At 35.1% G+C, this 15,660-nt stretch overlaps 1 protein-coding gene across 4 annotated transcripts in view; it reads left to right on the forward strand.

The window, feature by feature from the left end:
* Nucleotides 1–7,073: 7,073 nt before the first annotated feature.
* The window catches only part of LOC114337262 (nose resistant to fluoxetine protein 6-like), a 202,714-nt gene continuing 194,127 nt past the window's right edge, over nucleotides 7,074–15,660 (forward strand). For all 4 annotated transcript variants that reach the window (XM_050642947.1, XM_050642951.1, XM_050642949.1 and 1 more), the window contains exon 1: nucleotides 7,074–7,261. In XM_050642947.1, coding sequence (XP_050498904.1) covers nucleotides 7,189–7,261 — 73 coding nt within the window. In that variant the 5' untranslated portion in view covers nucleotides 7,074–7,188. The remainder of the gene's footprint in view (nucleotides 7,262–15,660) is intronic.

Genomic DNA, 15,660 nt, shown 5'->3' on the forward strand with positions numbered 1-15,660 from the left:
ATTTCTTGGTCCGATAATGTCTCCTATGGATTTGACGTAGTCATATAACTTAAGGTCTTCTTCAGAGTGCATCACTACGGCTTGCTGTTTGCTGGGGAAGGATAATTTCGGTGGTATGTTTTTCTTTACTGCTGCTGTGTACGAAGTGGAAGGCTGTGAGGTGTTTGTCATTGTGGTGGTATCTTCGGTTGGTGAACTCATATTTTTTTATTTAGGGTGCCCTCGTAGTCAAAAGCAACCCTGGAGATGATCTTTTATTTTTAGCTTCAATTTGTGTATATTATGTTCAGCAACCAGTAATTACTCATCGTAATTCTGGCTGCCTATCGACAGCTGATTAGTTGTTCCAATAATAGGTTTGTTGTGATTATTGATAAGAGAAGCAAAAAGTTGTTTAACAAATATGGTGTTGTGAATGTTTATATTTAGTGCCAGTAAGTGCAGTAGAACTAAATTTCACTCACCAAAATATCACCAGCAGGGGCACAACACAATAAATTCATTTCACTGTGACTCCTATCAATTAACATCAACTTTTTCTCCACCAAAACTGCAAAATATTACAGAGGTCGTCCAATGCGAAATAACTCGTTCTAGCTCGATTAGGCCAGACCATATAAATTATTAAAATAAATATTATAGTAGAATTCAGGGACTTTCGGTCTAAGTAACTTCATTCTGCGTTTAAATTTTTCAAAAATATTTATTAGTTTTCTCAGGATTCGAAAAAATCTTGTTGTTAAATTTTTCCATCTCTTTCTCAATGTCTTCTTCTGTTTTAAGCGGTACCTTTAAATCTATATTTTTTTGAAGTACGTAGTTGTTTTGTCAGTTTGAAGTTTGTAGTTGTTTGAAGCTTATTCATTCAGTGTATTTGAAAATTAATTGTGGACTGTTTTCTTTCTGTATTATATTTTTAATAAATGTTAATATTCTAGCTGAATAATCAGAGAGTAAATCTTCACATTCTTCTGATTGTGTGTAGTTTGACGAGATATTTTTGTATATGAAAAAATAGATGAGATCCGATGTCGTATTAGGATCTCTAGGCCGATAAGTTGGTCGTCATGTCGATAAGGTTTCTGCTCCATATTTTTTTTCATACCCTTTTTCGTAGTTAATCGTGAACCCCAATAAGTACTTGTGGCGCTGAATTATAACTGAGCTACCACATTGAGCGTTGTTATTAGGATGAATATTGATATGAATATGAATATTATTGTACACTTTATATCCCCGTAATGCTATGAAGCACTGTTTAGTAAAATGTGTTTCTGAGATAGGACATGACTATGCATGTCGATATTTTCCGTCTGAAACATAGAAGGTAGGGTCTGAAACATACAATCGTAGGTATGAACTCCAGTTCATACCTAATCGTAGGTATGAACTCCAGTTCATACCTACGATTAAGGAGTCCATTTGAGTTCCATAAGCACCTTCAATGTATTAGAGACGCATAGTTCTAGGTATATGCTTTTTCTCATGAGCATCTTTCAGTGCGTCACAGTTTTTCGATTTCATTCTAACGCATTAAATTGTATGTGTGTGCGAGGTGTGTGTGGGGTGGGGCAACTAGGGGGTCACTTAGTCTGCGGAACGCACGCGAAAAGTGCCAGGGGGGAGTTAAGAGTAAGGTCGACGGGTCAGTGTATATACTCGCTAAGAGTGGTCACGGACTCGTCGGCTGGAGAAAGAGGAGGTGAGTTTAGTTGGTAGGCGATCCGGCACGGTGAAGCGTGGCGGATTGAATCCAACACACCTGGGATACCTTCCCCGACGGTCTTTAGAAGATTCTCAACTCCCCAAAAAAAAAAGAAAAAAAAATTGTATGTGACAAAAAACGCACGTCGGTGATTACATTTCATCGGTGACATTTATAACATTTATTCTAGTTATCAATAAATGGCGCTATAATCGAAAAAAAATTTTTACGAATTATATAATATATCTACGAATATAATCTGTACAATTTATAAGACTATACAAATAAAAAAAATACCATTTTATAAATGCAATAGACACAATTGATTTTTTTATGCCAAATTGGAAATAAAATGTGACAACTGTCAGATTTAAATAAATTTCATGTCACTAAAATGTATATTATCACGGACTTACCTTTTTTCTATCATTTGTGACGTACTGAAAAATGCTCATGAAAAGAAGCATAGCTACCTGAGCACTATATTCTAATTTTTTCAGCCGTTCATCAACTGTAGATATGAAAATTTTTTGTTTTTTCTAATTTTGATAGAATGAGTTGAATATTTTGTCGTTATTATCATTTTGTTACTGATCGTGCTTAAGCCGGCCACTGACTATACTGCGGTGTCATTCATTTTTGCCGAAGTCGACTAATTGAAAAAAAAATTGATCGTGTGTGACCGTGCATCCAACAAAATCGTTACAATTTTACCACAGAGAAACTCGTTTCTCTACTCTAATACTGCAGAATTGACATCATCGACGATTTTGTCAAACGACACCGCAGTATCGTGAGTGGCCGGCTTTAGAATTACTTCCTTCTACATTCTACAATTACATTAGCATAGTTTACTCTTCATTGCTTTGTTTAGTTGCCAAAATCTGAATTCTACTATAGGTACTTCAGTTTATTTCAAGATGCATTAGAAATAAACAAACCAAGACACGTTGAATGTTACAACGGGCAATTCCAAATCATGATTTACAATGTATATACATTGTATAAATCCCAAATCATAATTTACAAACTTTATACATTGCAAATCATGATTCAAGTTCAAGAGTGCTCCTGGTAACATTGAAATGCCGTGGTTTGTTTATTTCTAGTGCATCTTGATTGTGAATTTAGATAGGCTTGTTTTGGTTCATTGCTTTATCGCTAATTTTTTGTAACTCAATGACTACTTTACAACTTCAATTGTTTCCTGGGTGTTTCTCTCCACAATATTAACATTTTGGTTTTACGTTGCTTGGCTTTGTACTAATATTGGACGTTTTCGTCTACACTTAACCCAACTTGCCTCTCTGGAACAATATCTTTTTGTATGTCTATATCTACGACTGACATTTTTTACATTAGGATATTAGCTTTGATGTTTTATATGGAAGGATTTCAACTTTACATTGCAGTATAAATTGCAGTATACATTGCATACATTGCATGGCTGCTCGGTGTGCGAGCCGCTCGCGCGCAGCATATTTGTTAGATTAGTACCTGTTTTCAAGTGGCACACAAACAGCTCGCACACGGCGCACCACGATCTAACTTCTGTCGGCTTTTCAACAAATGCTTTGATGGTTCGCAATACGTATTTGGACGGGTTTGCGAGTGGTTTGTTGGTTTTGGGGCGCCTGAGTTGAATATTTGTTAGTAATGGAGTGTTAGGAAGGAAATATCAAACTTATTGATGTTTACCGTGGAAAGTGAAAATGAGATGATGACATTGAATATATTTAAACATGTTAGCTTGCAATCCCCAACTTGTAACCAACTTGCAACCATCTTGCAACCAATTTGCAACCAACTTGCAACCAATTTGCAACCAACTTGCAACCAATTTGCAACCAATTTGCAACCAACTTGCAACCAACTTGCAACCAACTTGCAACCCAACTTGCAACCAACTTTCAACTCAACTTGCAACCAATCGGAATGAAACCAAACACTTCTTGATGAGAATAGGAGAAGCTACTCCCGACGTCGGCCGATATCGGATCTGATCTGATCGGAGAAAAACGAATCCAATGTAGGCACCCACATTTAATACTAATTATCTACAATTACTAAATGTTCGTAAGTTTCCTCTGAATCGCGGAAGGTTCGTCAAAATGAAAAATTTTAACGAACATTAACCGCGCCACGAACGCGCGGCGCTCACACAGCGCGGAGTTCGCGGCGCGGATATGTATTCCCGCCTTTAGAGATATGCCAAATAGTGCGATAATTAACGGTATTAGACACTAGAGTGGCACCAGCGTAAGGATTTACATTTATATTGAAGCTTATGGTATGTCTTAAACTTAATATATTATGTTGGTTCAACCCGGCGTAAGTCCTCTTTGTTTCAGTTGATCTACAATATTCTCAGGTTAACCTGAAAGTGGCAGATATTTGGCAAAAACTTGAATGGGTCTTTTATTCTCGTATGCAAACCATGTGTACGGAGTTTGTTCCCGTAGTATTTTTTTTATTTAGAAAATAACCGCATTATAGTCCTGTCACCAGAGTTACACAACGAGCCATGGAACGTGCACTGCTCAACATGGGCCTTCGAGATCACATAACAAACCAACAAATCAGGCAACGATCAGGAGTTCAAAACGTCATCGAAAGAGCTACGACGCTTAAGTGGAACTGGGCAGGACACTTAGCTTGAACACAAGATGGACGGTGGACAAAACGAATTATAAAATGGAAGCCCAGAAATTACAAATGAAGCCGAGGACGACCACAGATTAGATGGACCGACAATTTAAAAAAGTAGCGGGAAGCTGGCTACAAGCGGCGCAGTGTACAGAACAGTGGAAAGAGGAGGGAGGCCTATAGCCAGCAGTGGATCTGATTGGCTGATTGATAATGATGAAGTTGATTTATACGAGTTTGTAGTTGTGTTATCATTTGTTGATCTTGGATACTAACTTTAGACCATTCCAAATATAACGCTTGTTCCTTTTAGAACATTGATAATTCTCGTGAAATAAATTATTGTTTTGTTCTATTAACAATGCTTCTTTAATCATCACTGGCTAAATTTCTGCTTCATCCATATTGGTAATATAACGGCCTGTGTATACTTAGGCTCAGATCATAACCCGGTAGTTACTGTGATAGAGGCGAGACCAAAAAAGATTAGGAGACCACACAGAAAGACACTAGATTTAGATAAACTTAGAAACAAAAATATACGACAAGAAACAGGAGAAGAAATAAATGAAAACCTCAGTTCAGTGCAACAACAAATTAACGATACAGATAACGTTACCAAAAATTAAAGTACATAAATACAGCTATACAAACAGCAGGAAAGGAACATCTGACAAAAACGACAACAAAGAACAAGGGGTGGATGACACAGGACATACTAGACTTGATGGAACAAAGAAGAAAGATGAAGAATTACCTAGACAAATACAAAGAATTAAACAAACACATAAAAAAGAGAATAAAAGAAGCCAAAGAGGCCTGAATTAAAGAACAGTGTGAAGAAATGGAAACCTATGAGAAAAAGTACGATGCGTTCAATATGCACAAAAAAGTAAAAGAGATAACAGGAAGCATAAAGAAATGCCAAATAGGTAAACTTAAAGACAAAGATGGAAATCTTATTGTAGATCTAGAGAATAAAATAAAAAGATGGACACAATACCTGAATGAATTATTTGAAGACAATAGAAACAACTTAACTCAGATAATCAATGCAACTGGGCCAGACATATTGAAAGAAGAAGTAGAATACGCAATAAGAAACGCTAAAAATGGAAAAGCAAACGGACCTGATTAAATCCCTACAGAACTGCTGAAGCTTTTGAATGATAAATCCGTAACCATAATATTGCATATATTCAATGCAATATACAGTACTGGTATAATACCGCAAGAATGGTTGCTGTCTACGTTTGTCACCATACCGAAGAAAACTAAGGCAATGCAATGTTCAGATCATCGAACAATCTCCTTGATCAGTCACCTGCTTAAAATATTTCTTAGAGTTATCCACAACCGAATCTATAAAAAACTAGACATCGATATTAACGATACACAGATGGGATTCAGAAAAGGATTAGGTACAAGGGATGCTCTCTTTGCCTTGAACGTTCTAACACAGAGATGCCTAGATGTTAACCAAGAGGTACACACATGCTTTATAGACTTTGAAAAGGCCTTTGACAAAGTACGCCACAGTAAACTCAAAGAAATCCTGGAGAGTAAGAACATTGACACCAGAGACATATAAATAATATTTAATCTATATTGGAATCAGCGAGCTAATATAAAAATAAAAGACCAAACATCGGACGAAATAGAAATACGTAGATGGGTACGACAGGGTCGTATATTGTCACCGCTCTTGTTTAATATCTACAGCGAACAAATATGCCAAGAAACTCTCTCATATGCAAACGAAGGGATAATAGTCAATGGAGAAGTTATCAATAACATTCGATATGCTGACGATGCTGTGATAATGGCAAGAACAGCGGACGATCTACAACATCTAGTTGAAAGTATGAATGAGATGTGTAATAACTACGGCATAAGGATGAACGTCAAAAAAACCAAATATATGACCTTCAGTAAGAATCCAATAAATGACATCACAATAAACGGTACCCAACTTGAAAAAGTAAACGAATACAAACACTTGGGAACCCTTATCAATGAAACAGGTGACCAAAATCACGAGAAAAAAAGACGCATTGAAACTGGCACGTCTAATTTTATAAAAATGAAAAAATTATTTTGTAATCGTGATATTAGTATTCATCTACGAACTAGAATATTAAAATGCTATGTATTCAGTACTTTGCTCTACGGTGTTGAGTCATGGACTCTTAAACAGAGGAATATTTAAAATTTTGAAAGTTTTGAGATGTGGTGCTACCGCCGTATACTAAGAATAAGCTGGGTGGATAAAATTACAAATGAAGAAGTAATACGCAGAATAAATAACGAGCCAGAAGTTCTACTGAATATAAAAAAGAGAAAACTTGAATACTTAGGCCACCTGATGAGGGGACAAAAGTACACATTCCTACAAAATATAATGCAAGGAAAAATCCAAGGACGAAGAAATCCAAGCCGTAGAAGAATGTCCTGGATGAGAAATTTGAGAAAGTGGTTTGGCTGTACCACTAACAAATTGTTCAAAACAGCAGTAAATAAAATTAGAATCGCCCTAATGATATCCAATCTCCGATAGGAGAGGCACTCAAAGAAGAAGAAGTATACGTAGTGACCTAGTTAGATATTACAATGATTTTATATTTCATGTTGTTTTGGTAAGTGACCTGATAAGACTTTAGATAAGACTGATAAAAAACGTTTCATTTTTGGTAAACTTTATCGTATTCACTATTACAGAACAACAAATAAAATTAAGTAGGCAAACGGGGTGAGATTTACTTGTAGGAAGTGGTCCTATTAAATTTGCAGCAGTTCTGTTCTTAGGGGATAGAATAATATACACTCATTAGTACAATATGCATGTTATATTCAACATAGTATTTTTATTTCTTGTAACAGTTTTTTCAACTACCCAAGGAGTAGTTACAGGTAAGTTATTGACTAGCTTATCCATACAGCAACTTGATTAGACCGGGCAGTATCGTCGCCCCCGCTAGCGCAATTATTCCGATTCGATTTTTTTGCACAAACTTACTCAAAAAGAGGTCCTTATAACATATCCACAGGGTGCCGGGCGGTGCCGTGGTCGAAAAATTTTTTAAACAATTTTTTTAAACAAATTCACAAAAATAATTTTTTATTTCCAAATTTTTTTTTTATATAATTTGGGTCATTCTGAGCAAAAAAGGTCTCCTGTCATTTTTCTCTAAAATTGACTGTTGTCGAGTTATACGCGATTAAAAATTTGAAAAATGCGAAAATGGCCATTTTCAAGGCTTCATAACTCGATCAAAAATGATTATTATGAAATTCAAAAAGTGAGAAAATCAAGACTCACATACCTTCTTCAGCGTTCTGAAGAGATTTTTGTCATTAATTTATTACAAAGCTGATACTTTTAGTTATTACCAATTAGCGCTATAGTCCAACTGTATCGTCGCCCCCGTTAACGGCACTATTTCGATTAGATTTTTTTGCACAAACTTACTCAAAAAGAAACAGGGTGCCGGGCGGTGCCGTGGTCGAAACATTTTTTAAACAATTTTTTTTAAACAAATTCACAAAAATATTTTTTTTATTTCCAACAATTTTTTTTACATAATTTGGGTCATTCTGAGCAAAAAAGGTCTCCTGTCATTTTTCTCTAAAATTGACTGTTGTCGAGTTATACGCGATTAAAAATTTGAAAAATGCGAAAATGGCCATTTTCAAGGCTTCATAACTCGATCAAAAATGATTATTATGAAATTCAAAAAGTGACAAAATCAAGATTCAAATACTTTCTTCAGCGTTCTGAAGAGATTTTTGTCATTAATTTATTACAAAGCTGTTATTTTTAGTTATTAACAATTAGCGCTATAGTCTAACTGTATCGTCGCTCCCGTTAGCGGAACAATTTCGATCAGATTTTTTTGCACAAACTTTGCTTCAAACTAAAAATTTGAAAAATGCGAAAATGGCCATTTCAAGGCTTCATAACTCGATTAAAAATAATTATTATGAAATTCAAAAAGTGACAAAATCAAGATTGAAATACCTTCTTCAGCGTCCTGAAGTGAATAAAATAATGCCAAAAATCTCTTCAAGACGTTGAAGAAGATATTTGAATCTTGATTTTGTCACCTTTTGAATTTCATAATAATAATTTTTAATCGAGTTATGAAGCCTTGAAAATGGCAATTGTCGCATTTTTCAAATTTTTAATCGCGTATAACTCGACAATAGTCAATTTTAGAGAAAAATGACAGGAGACCTTTTTTGCTCAGAATGACCCAAATTATCTAAAAAAAATTGTTGGAAATAAAAAAATTATTTTTGTGAATTTGTTTAAAAAAAATTGTTTAAAACATTTTTCGACCACGGCACCGCCCGGAACCCTGTGGATATGTTATAAAGACCTCTTTTTGAGTAAGTTTGTGCAAAAAAATCTAATCGAAATAGTTCCGCTAATGGGGGCGACGATACAGTTTGACTATACCGCTAATTTTTAATAACTAAAAATAACAGCTTTGTAAAAAAAATGACATAAATCTCTTCAGGACGCTGAAGAAGGTATTTGAATCTTGATTTTGTCACTTTTTGAATTTCATAATAATCATTTTTAATCGAGTTATGAAGCCTTGAAAATGGCCATTTTCGCATTTTTCAAATTTTTAATCGCGTATAACTCGACAACAATCAATTTTAGAGAAAAATGACAGATCTTTTTTGCTCAGAATGATCCAAATTATCTAAAAAAAAAATTGTTGGAAATAAAAAAATTATTTTTGTGCATTTGTTTAAAAAAAAATTGTTTAAAAAATTTTTCGACCACGGCACCGCCCGGCACCCTGTGGATATGTTATAAGGACCTCTTTTTGAGTAAGTTTGTGCAAAAAAATCGAATCGGAATAATTGCGCTAGCGGGGGCGACGATACTGCCCGGTCAAGATATTTTTTTTATTGATAGTGTTCCTCCTCTTCCTTCTTAATAAATAGGCTCATGCCTGTTTTACTTCGGCTTTTAGTCTCAATTGACGTTGTCTAACCATCTTTTCCTCGGTCGTCCCAATGATCTTCCATTTGGCGATTTGTCTCTTGATATTCGGAATATTCTATTTTCTGCCAGTCTTTCTATTTGTTGATTCAATTTTATTTTTCTTCAAATTTGATCCACATGTTTATTTACTCTATACCACATATTGCTCGTAGTTCCTCACTTCTTAGCTTGTCTTTTAGAGTTGAGTTTGTATTTTTCCTAAGACTTTCTGTTCTGCTGTTTCCAGCTTTTATTATATATTTATATATTCCAGCTGTTAATTTATATATCCTGGTTTTAGTTTCCGTTGTGAAATATTTGTTTCTCCAGATTGTGTTACTGGGACATCCTCTTGCTCTGTTCACCACGTTCACTTGTGATTGTACTTCTTCTTCAACTTTCTCGTAGCTTGACAGTTTTATTTCCCACTATTCCGTTTCCATCACCTGTTCTATTATTTTGTTATTTACGACCAGTTTACATGGTATTGGTCCCGCCGATATCTCTATCGATTTAGTTTTCTCTGTTGAGATCACCATGTTGTATATGTGCACTGTGTCTTCGAATTCTTTAATTAATCTTTGTAAATCATCTTCTTGGAAGACCAAGAGAAACATGGGACCAAGCTATTGGAAAAGTTCTACAACAGAGAGGCAAATCCTGGAAAGAAGCAAAAGTATTGGCACAAAATAGAAGTCAGTGGCGTAAATTTGTACAAAATATCTAAGTTATTATTGTAATCCCGACACCAATATGGTATAAGGGAATTTGATTATGTATATGTCATCTTCATTTTCGGCTATTATTATGACGTCGTCGGCGTAGCCTATTATCTTTATTTTCTTTTCTACATTATATATCCTCTTCTTTTTTAAATTTCTTTATGATTTCTTCCATTATCATATTAAATAATAATGGGCTCAGCGAATCTCCTTGTCTAATACCTGTTTCATACTGATAGTTTTCCTTTGCATTTATTGATAGTAATTGCATAAAAATATTACATATTCTCATCTTTAACCCTCCGTTAGTCGCTAGGATAAACGGAGCATCAAGATTCGCTACGGTGTCAGAGACCGACAATTTAAAAAAAAATAGTTATTGCTATAAAATTCGTACAAATATTTTATATTGTGTATAGGAATGACTGAAAATTATTTTTTTAAATGTTTTATTGAAAAACAACAGATATAAAATGAAAAACCGCTTTCATTTTCACCTCCCTCATCGTCAAAATAATTTTCATCGTCGCTAGGAACCATTTCCCATAATTCCATTCCAACGTTTTTGTTCGGCTTCAAAGTAAATCTATAAATAAGACTTGACCAAAACTTACCGATAAAATGCAATAATAAGATGCTAAATCTTTACCTGAACTGCAAGTTATGCCAATAAAGTAATAACCACACCGTTAGTCGCTACGGAGTCTTTCACCGAGAATAGCTATGAAACTCGCACAACTGTACCCAAGTAGGTAAGAATGTACACTAACACGAGGTTAGTTGATAGGAAGAGGTATAGAAAGTGGCGATAGAAAAAAACAGTTATTTTGTAAATCCCGAATGAATAATTCTGTCGTCGGTGTGTGACACCGATAGCGTTAATCATTATTTTTTGTTTTTTGTTATCTTTGAAATATTATGTAGTTCTTTTTATTCCAGAATATGTTATGCTGGAATGTTTTACATATTTATGTTACAATTTATTATAGATAAAAGAGTGCTTAAACTAAGTATTTTTAGCTGAAGAAGTATCTTTGTATGTACGCATACGCAAACTGTGCTTTGGCAACTTACAATGATTCCTGTTATGTTTCTTTGTATTCAATTCAAATATCAGTTGGAATATTATGTCAGCTGGAAAGTTTTATTTTTTTATTCTGTCTGTGAGCGTCCTAAAATGACGTTATACCGTCCACGAAAATCAACTTTCAGGCGAATGACCAATTTTGGTCATTATGTTTTAGAGGTCGGTAAATCCGAGCATGAAGTTTATTTTTATCTAGAATTAGTGGAATATGTTCAAAAATCAAATTGCATGCAAAAATGCCAAAAATCAATTTTTATGATTTTTCAAAATTTAACTCGTATCTTTGTAAATATTTTCTTCTGAAAATTTCACTGTATGATCTTTGAAGTATTTACATAATAAACAAAATAAAAGAGGAGTTGTTAATTTTTAAACATTTGGTCGTCAGATTTCTTTAGTTTCATATTTACTTAAAAATGTTGAAAGACCAACTTTCTAGTTTATAATCTTGACTAACACAGCATGAAAACATGAGTCACGAAGAAGTTTTCTGGAAAATTTTAAGCCAAAATATGCAATAGGAAAACAGTTATGTGACTTTAGATCGCAATTAAATTACACTTAACTGCAGTACACTGCAGTCCCTTTTCCCAAGGTGCAATTCTGTTTCCAATCCTTCTGTTATGATTACCCTTATATATTCTGATCTTAGTGTCCATAATATTAGCAATTGTCATTACCGCACAGTATATAAGCGTTCAGTTGAAGACGATTATACAACAAATTAACTTAATTCAAGTATATGCACCAACAGCTGATAAGGATGAAGAGGAGATAGAACATTTTTACATGGAGTTAGACACAATTTTAAGATCTATTAGAAAAGACGACATTACGATAGTAATAGGGGACTTTAATGCTAAAATCGGGAGAGGAAAAGTTGACGAATATGTTGGGGAATTTGGACTAGGTGTCAGAAACGAAAGAGGGGATAGACTAGTGGATTTTTGTCAAAATTAACATTTTGCAGTAATGAACACAATGTTCCAGCTACCGGACAGAAGCTTGTACACTTGGAGATCTCCTACAGATAACAAAGACCGCATCGTCAGAAACCAAATAGACTATATACTGGTCAAAAATAGATACAAAAATTCAATGAAAGCAGTAAAGGCGTACCCGGGAGCAGATGTCAACTCAGATCATAACCCGCTGATAGTAATAATGCATTTGAAACTCAAAAAGATAGTAAGACATAAAAGTAAACCATCACTTGATTATAAGAAATTAAGAAAAACAGAAATACATCAAAAAATGGTCCAACAAGTCAACTCAAATCTAACACAAGTAGAAGAAGAAATTTTAACATCAGAAGATGTCAATGAAAAATGGAATAAAATACAGAAGGCATTGCTAAAGACTGGGGAAGAAAATTTAAAGCCTGCAAAGACAAATAAAAAGCAGAAGTGGATGACTTCGGAAATTCTAGCATTCATTAAAGAGAGCAGAAAAGCCAAAGGGAGAAATGAGCCAAAATACAAAGAACTACAAAATAAAATTAAAGTAGAGATAAAAAAGGCCAAGGAAAAGTGGTTAACAGAACAATGCAAAGAAATAGAAGAGTATGACAGAAAATACGACAGGCAATTAGAAATGCAAAGACCGCAAAATCAGTAGGCCCAGATCAGATACCCACTGAGCTAATTAAATGCATTAATGAAGAAGAAACACTGCATATACTTTTAGATCTGTCCAACAAGGTATATACAACATGAGTAATACCCCAGGATTGGTTGCTGTCCACATTTGTAACACTACCAAAGTCAATACATGCAACAGAATGCTCCCAGTATAGAACAATTTCTTTAATAAGCCACACACTTAAGATATTCCTCAAAATAATACATGGAAGACTATACAAAAAAATAGAGGAAGATATAGATGGCAACCAGTTTGGTTTCAGAGGAGGTCTAGGAACGAGAGAGGCTCTGTTCGCTTTTAACGTTCTCGCGCAAAGACGACTAGATATGAACCAAGATCTTTATGTCTGCTTTATAGATTATCAAAAGGCTTTTGATAGAGCACGACATCAGAAACTTATAAAACTTTTAAAAGAGGAGAATGTGGACAGTCGAGATATACGGGTTATTGTCAATCTGTACTGGAATCAAAAAGCAACGGTTAAAATCGAAAATGTCAAAACAGAGGCCATAAAAATCAAGAGACGTGTTAGACAGGGTTGCGTGTTATCTCCATTGTTATTCAATCTGTACAGCGAAGCTATTTTTAAGGAAGCAATATCAGAGGAAGAACAGGGCATATCAATAAACGGAAAAATTTTGAACAACAGAAGATTCGCAGACGACACCGCTATTTTTGCAGACAGTCTAGATGCACTGCAACTATTAGTAAATAAATTACATCAAGTCAGTATGGACTATGGACTACAAATGAACGTTAAGAAAACCAAGTTCATGATTATTTCTAAGCAACATACAGTAGGAAGGTTGGATATCGAGGGAAAACAAGTAGAAAGAGTGAATAACTACAAATATCTGGGAACTGGGAACCTGGGTAAATGAAAACAATGACCAGGGTAGACAAATCAGGCCACGCATCGAAATTGCAAGACAAGCATTTATAAAAATGAAAAAGATGTTTGTTAATCGAGACCTTCCTCTGGAGCTGAGGATAAGAGCCTTAGGATGCTACGTGTTCTCGACTTTGTTGTATGGAGTAGAAAGTTGGACACTAAAAGTAGAAAATATAAAGAAGTTGGAAGCCTTTGAGATGTGGTGCTATAGAAGGATTTTGAAAATACCATGGATCCAACGAGTTACAAATGCAGAAGTGTTAAGAAGGCTGCAAAAGGATTGCGAGGTGATAAAGAACATCAAAACAAGAAAGCTAAAATATTTAGGCCACATTACCAGAGGTGCGAAATATGAGATATTAAGGCTCATAATGCAAGGTAAAATAAAGGGTAAAAGATCTATAGGTAGAAGAAGAATTTGCTGGCTGAGAAACTTAAGAGAGTGGTATAGTTGTAGCTCAGTAGATGTTTTCAGAGCAGCCGCCAATAAGGTACGGATAGCTGTGATGATAGCAACCTCCGATAGGAGAAGGAACTACAAGAAGAAGAATATAAGCATTTTTTTCTTCTGGAAGCCGTCCATGGATGCACCCCGGTCTTTTGGATTATTGCACTTTCTTCTGTTTGTTCTCATAACACCCAATCCAATATAGTAGTGTCCGTCACTAGCCCGTAAAGGTCCATTAGGTTAGTGCCATATACTTTCGGAGTTGGTCTGCAGTGTCCATATATTATTGCTTGACTCTTGCGGTTCAGAGCCTTGCAGTCGCACAATTAATATATGTCTGAGTTTCTCAGTCTCTTTATTGCATAGTCTGCAACTGAGATCTCCATTGTATAGTCCTATCGTGTGAGGTGTCTTTTTACTGGAAATTATCCAGTTCGGATGATAGATATAGGATGCTGCAGTTAATACTCAACGGAAGGATCAACGGACATGACTATGTATGTCGATATTTTCCATCTGAAACACTAACTCCAGTTCATACCCACGATTTAGAAGTCCATTTGCGTTCCATATTAGCACCTTGATTGAATGTACTAAAGACGCATAGTTCTAGGTATAGCTCAGCAGGGTCTACCCCAAAATCCCGACAGCCACAATCCCGACGGCCAAAATCCCGACACGCCAGAATCCCGGCAGGCCAAAATCCCGACAGGCCAGAATCCCGACAGGTTTGATAAGTTTTTTTAACAATACATTTCGTTCTTGTTTTTTGTTTATGGCCATCTGTTTCTTGTTTTTTGTTGCTAAACAAAAGTATTTTGTATCAAAAGTATTAAACAAGAGTCGGAATTTTTATTTATGCGAGGATTGTTGCATGTCGGGATTTTGGGCGGCACCGAGCTGAGCACTATATTCTAATTTTTTCAGCCGTTCATTAACTGTTGATATGAAAATTTTTTATTTTTTCTAATTTTGCTAGAATGAGTTTAATATTAATTTGGTCGTTATTATTATTTTGTTGCTGATCTTAAGCCGGCCACTCACGATAATGCGGTATCATTCATTTTTGCCGAAGTCGACTAATTGAAAAAAAAAATGATCGTGTGTGACCGTGCATCTAACAAAATCGTTACAATTTTACGACAGAGAAACTCGTTTCTCTACTGTAATACTGCAGAATTGACATCATCGACGATTTTGTCGAACGACACCGCAGTATCGTGAGTGGCCGGCTTTAGAATTACTTCCTTTTACAATTACATTAGCATAGTTTACTCTCCATTGCTTTGTTTAATTGCCAAAGTATGAATTCTATTATACTTCAGTTTATTTCAAGATGCACTAGAAATAAACAAACCAAGACACGTTGAATGTTACAAGGGAAAATCCCAATTCATGATTTACAATGTATATAAATGTACATTGTATAAATCCTAAATCATAATTTACAAAGTTTATACATTGTAAATCATGATTCAAGTTCAAGAGTGCTCCTGGTAACATTGAAATGCCTTGGTTTG

The sequence above is a fragment of the Diabrotica virgifera genome, chromosome 2, assembly GCF_917563875.1.
Source record: "Diabrotica virgifera virgifera chromosome 2, PGI_DIABVI_V3a".
Classification (NCBI taxonomy): Eukaryota; Metazoa; Arthropoda; class Insecta; order Coleoptera; family Chrysomelidae; genus Diabrotica; species Diabrotica virgifera.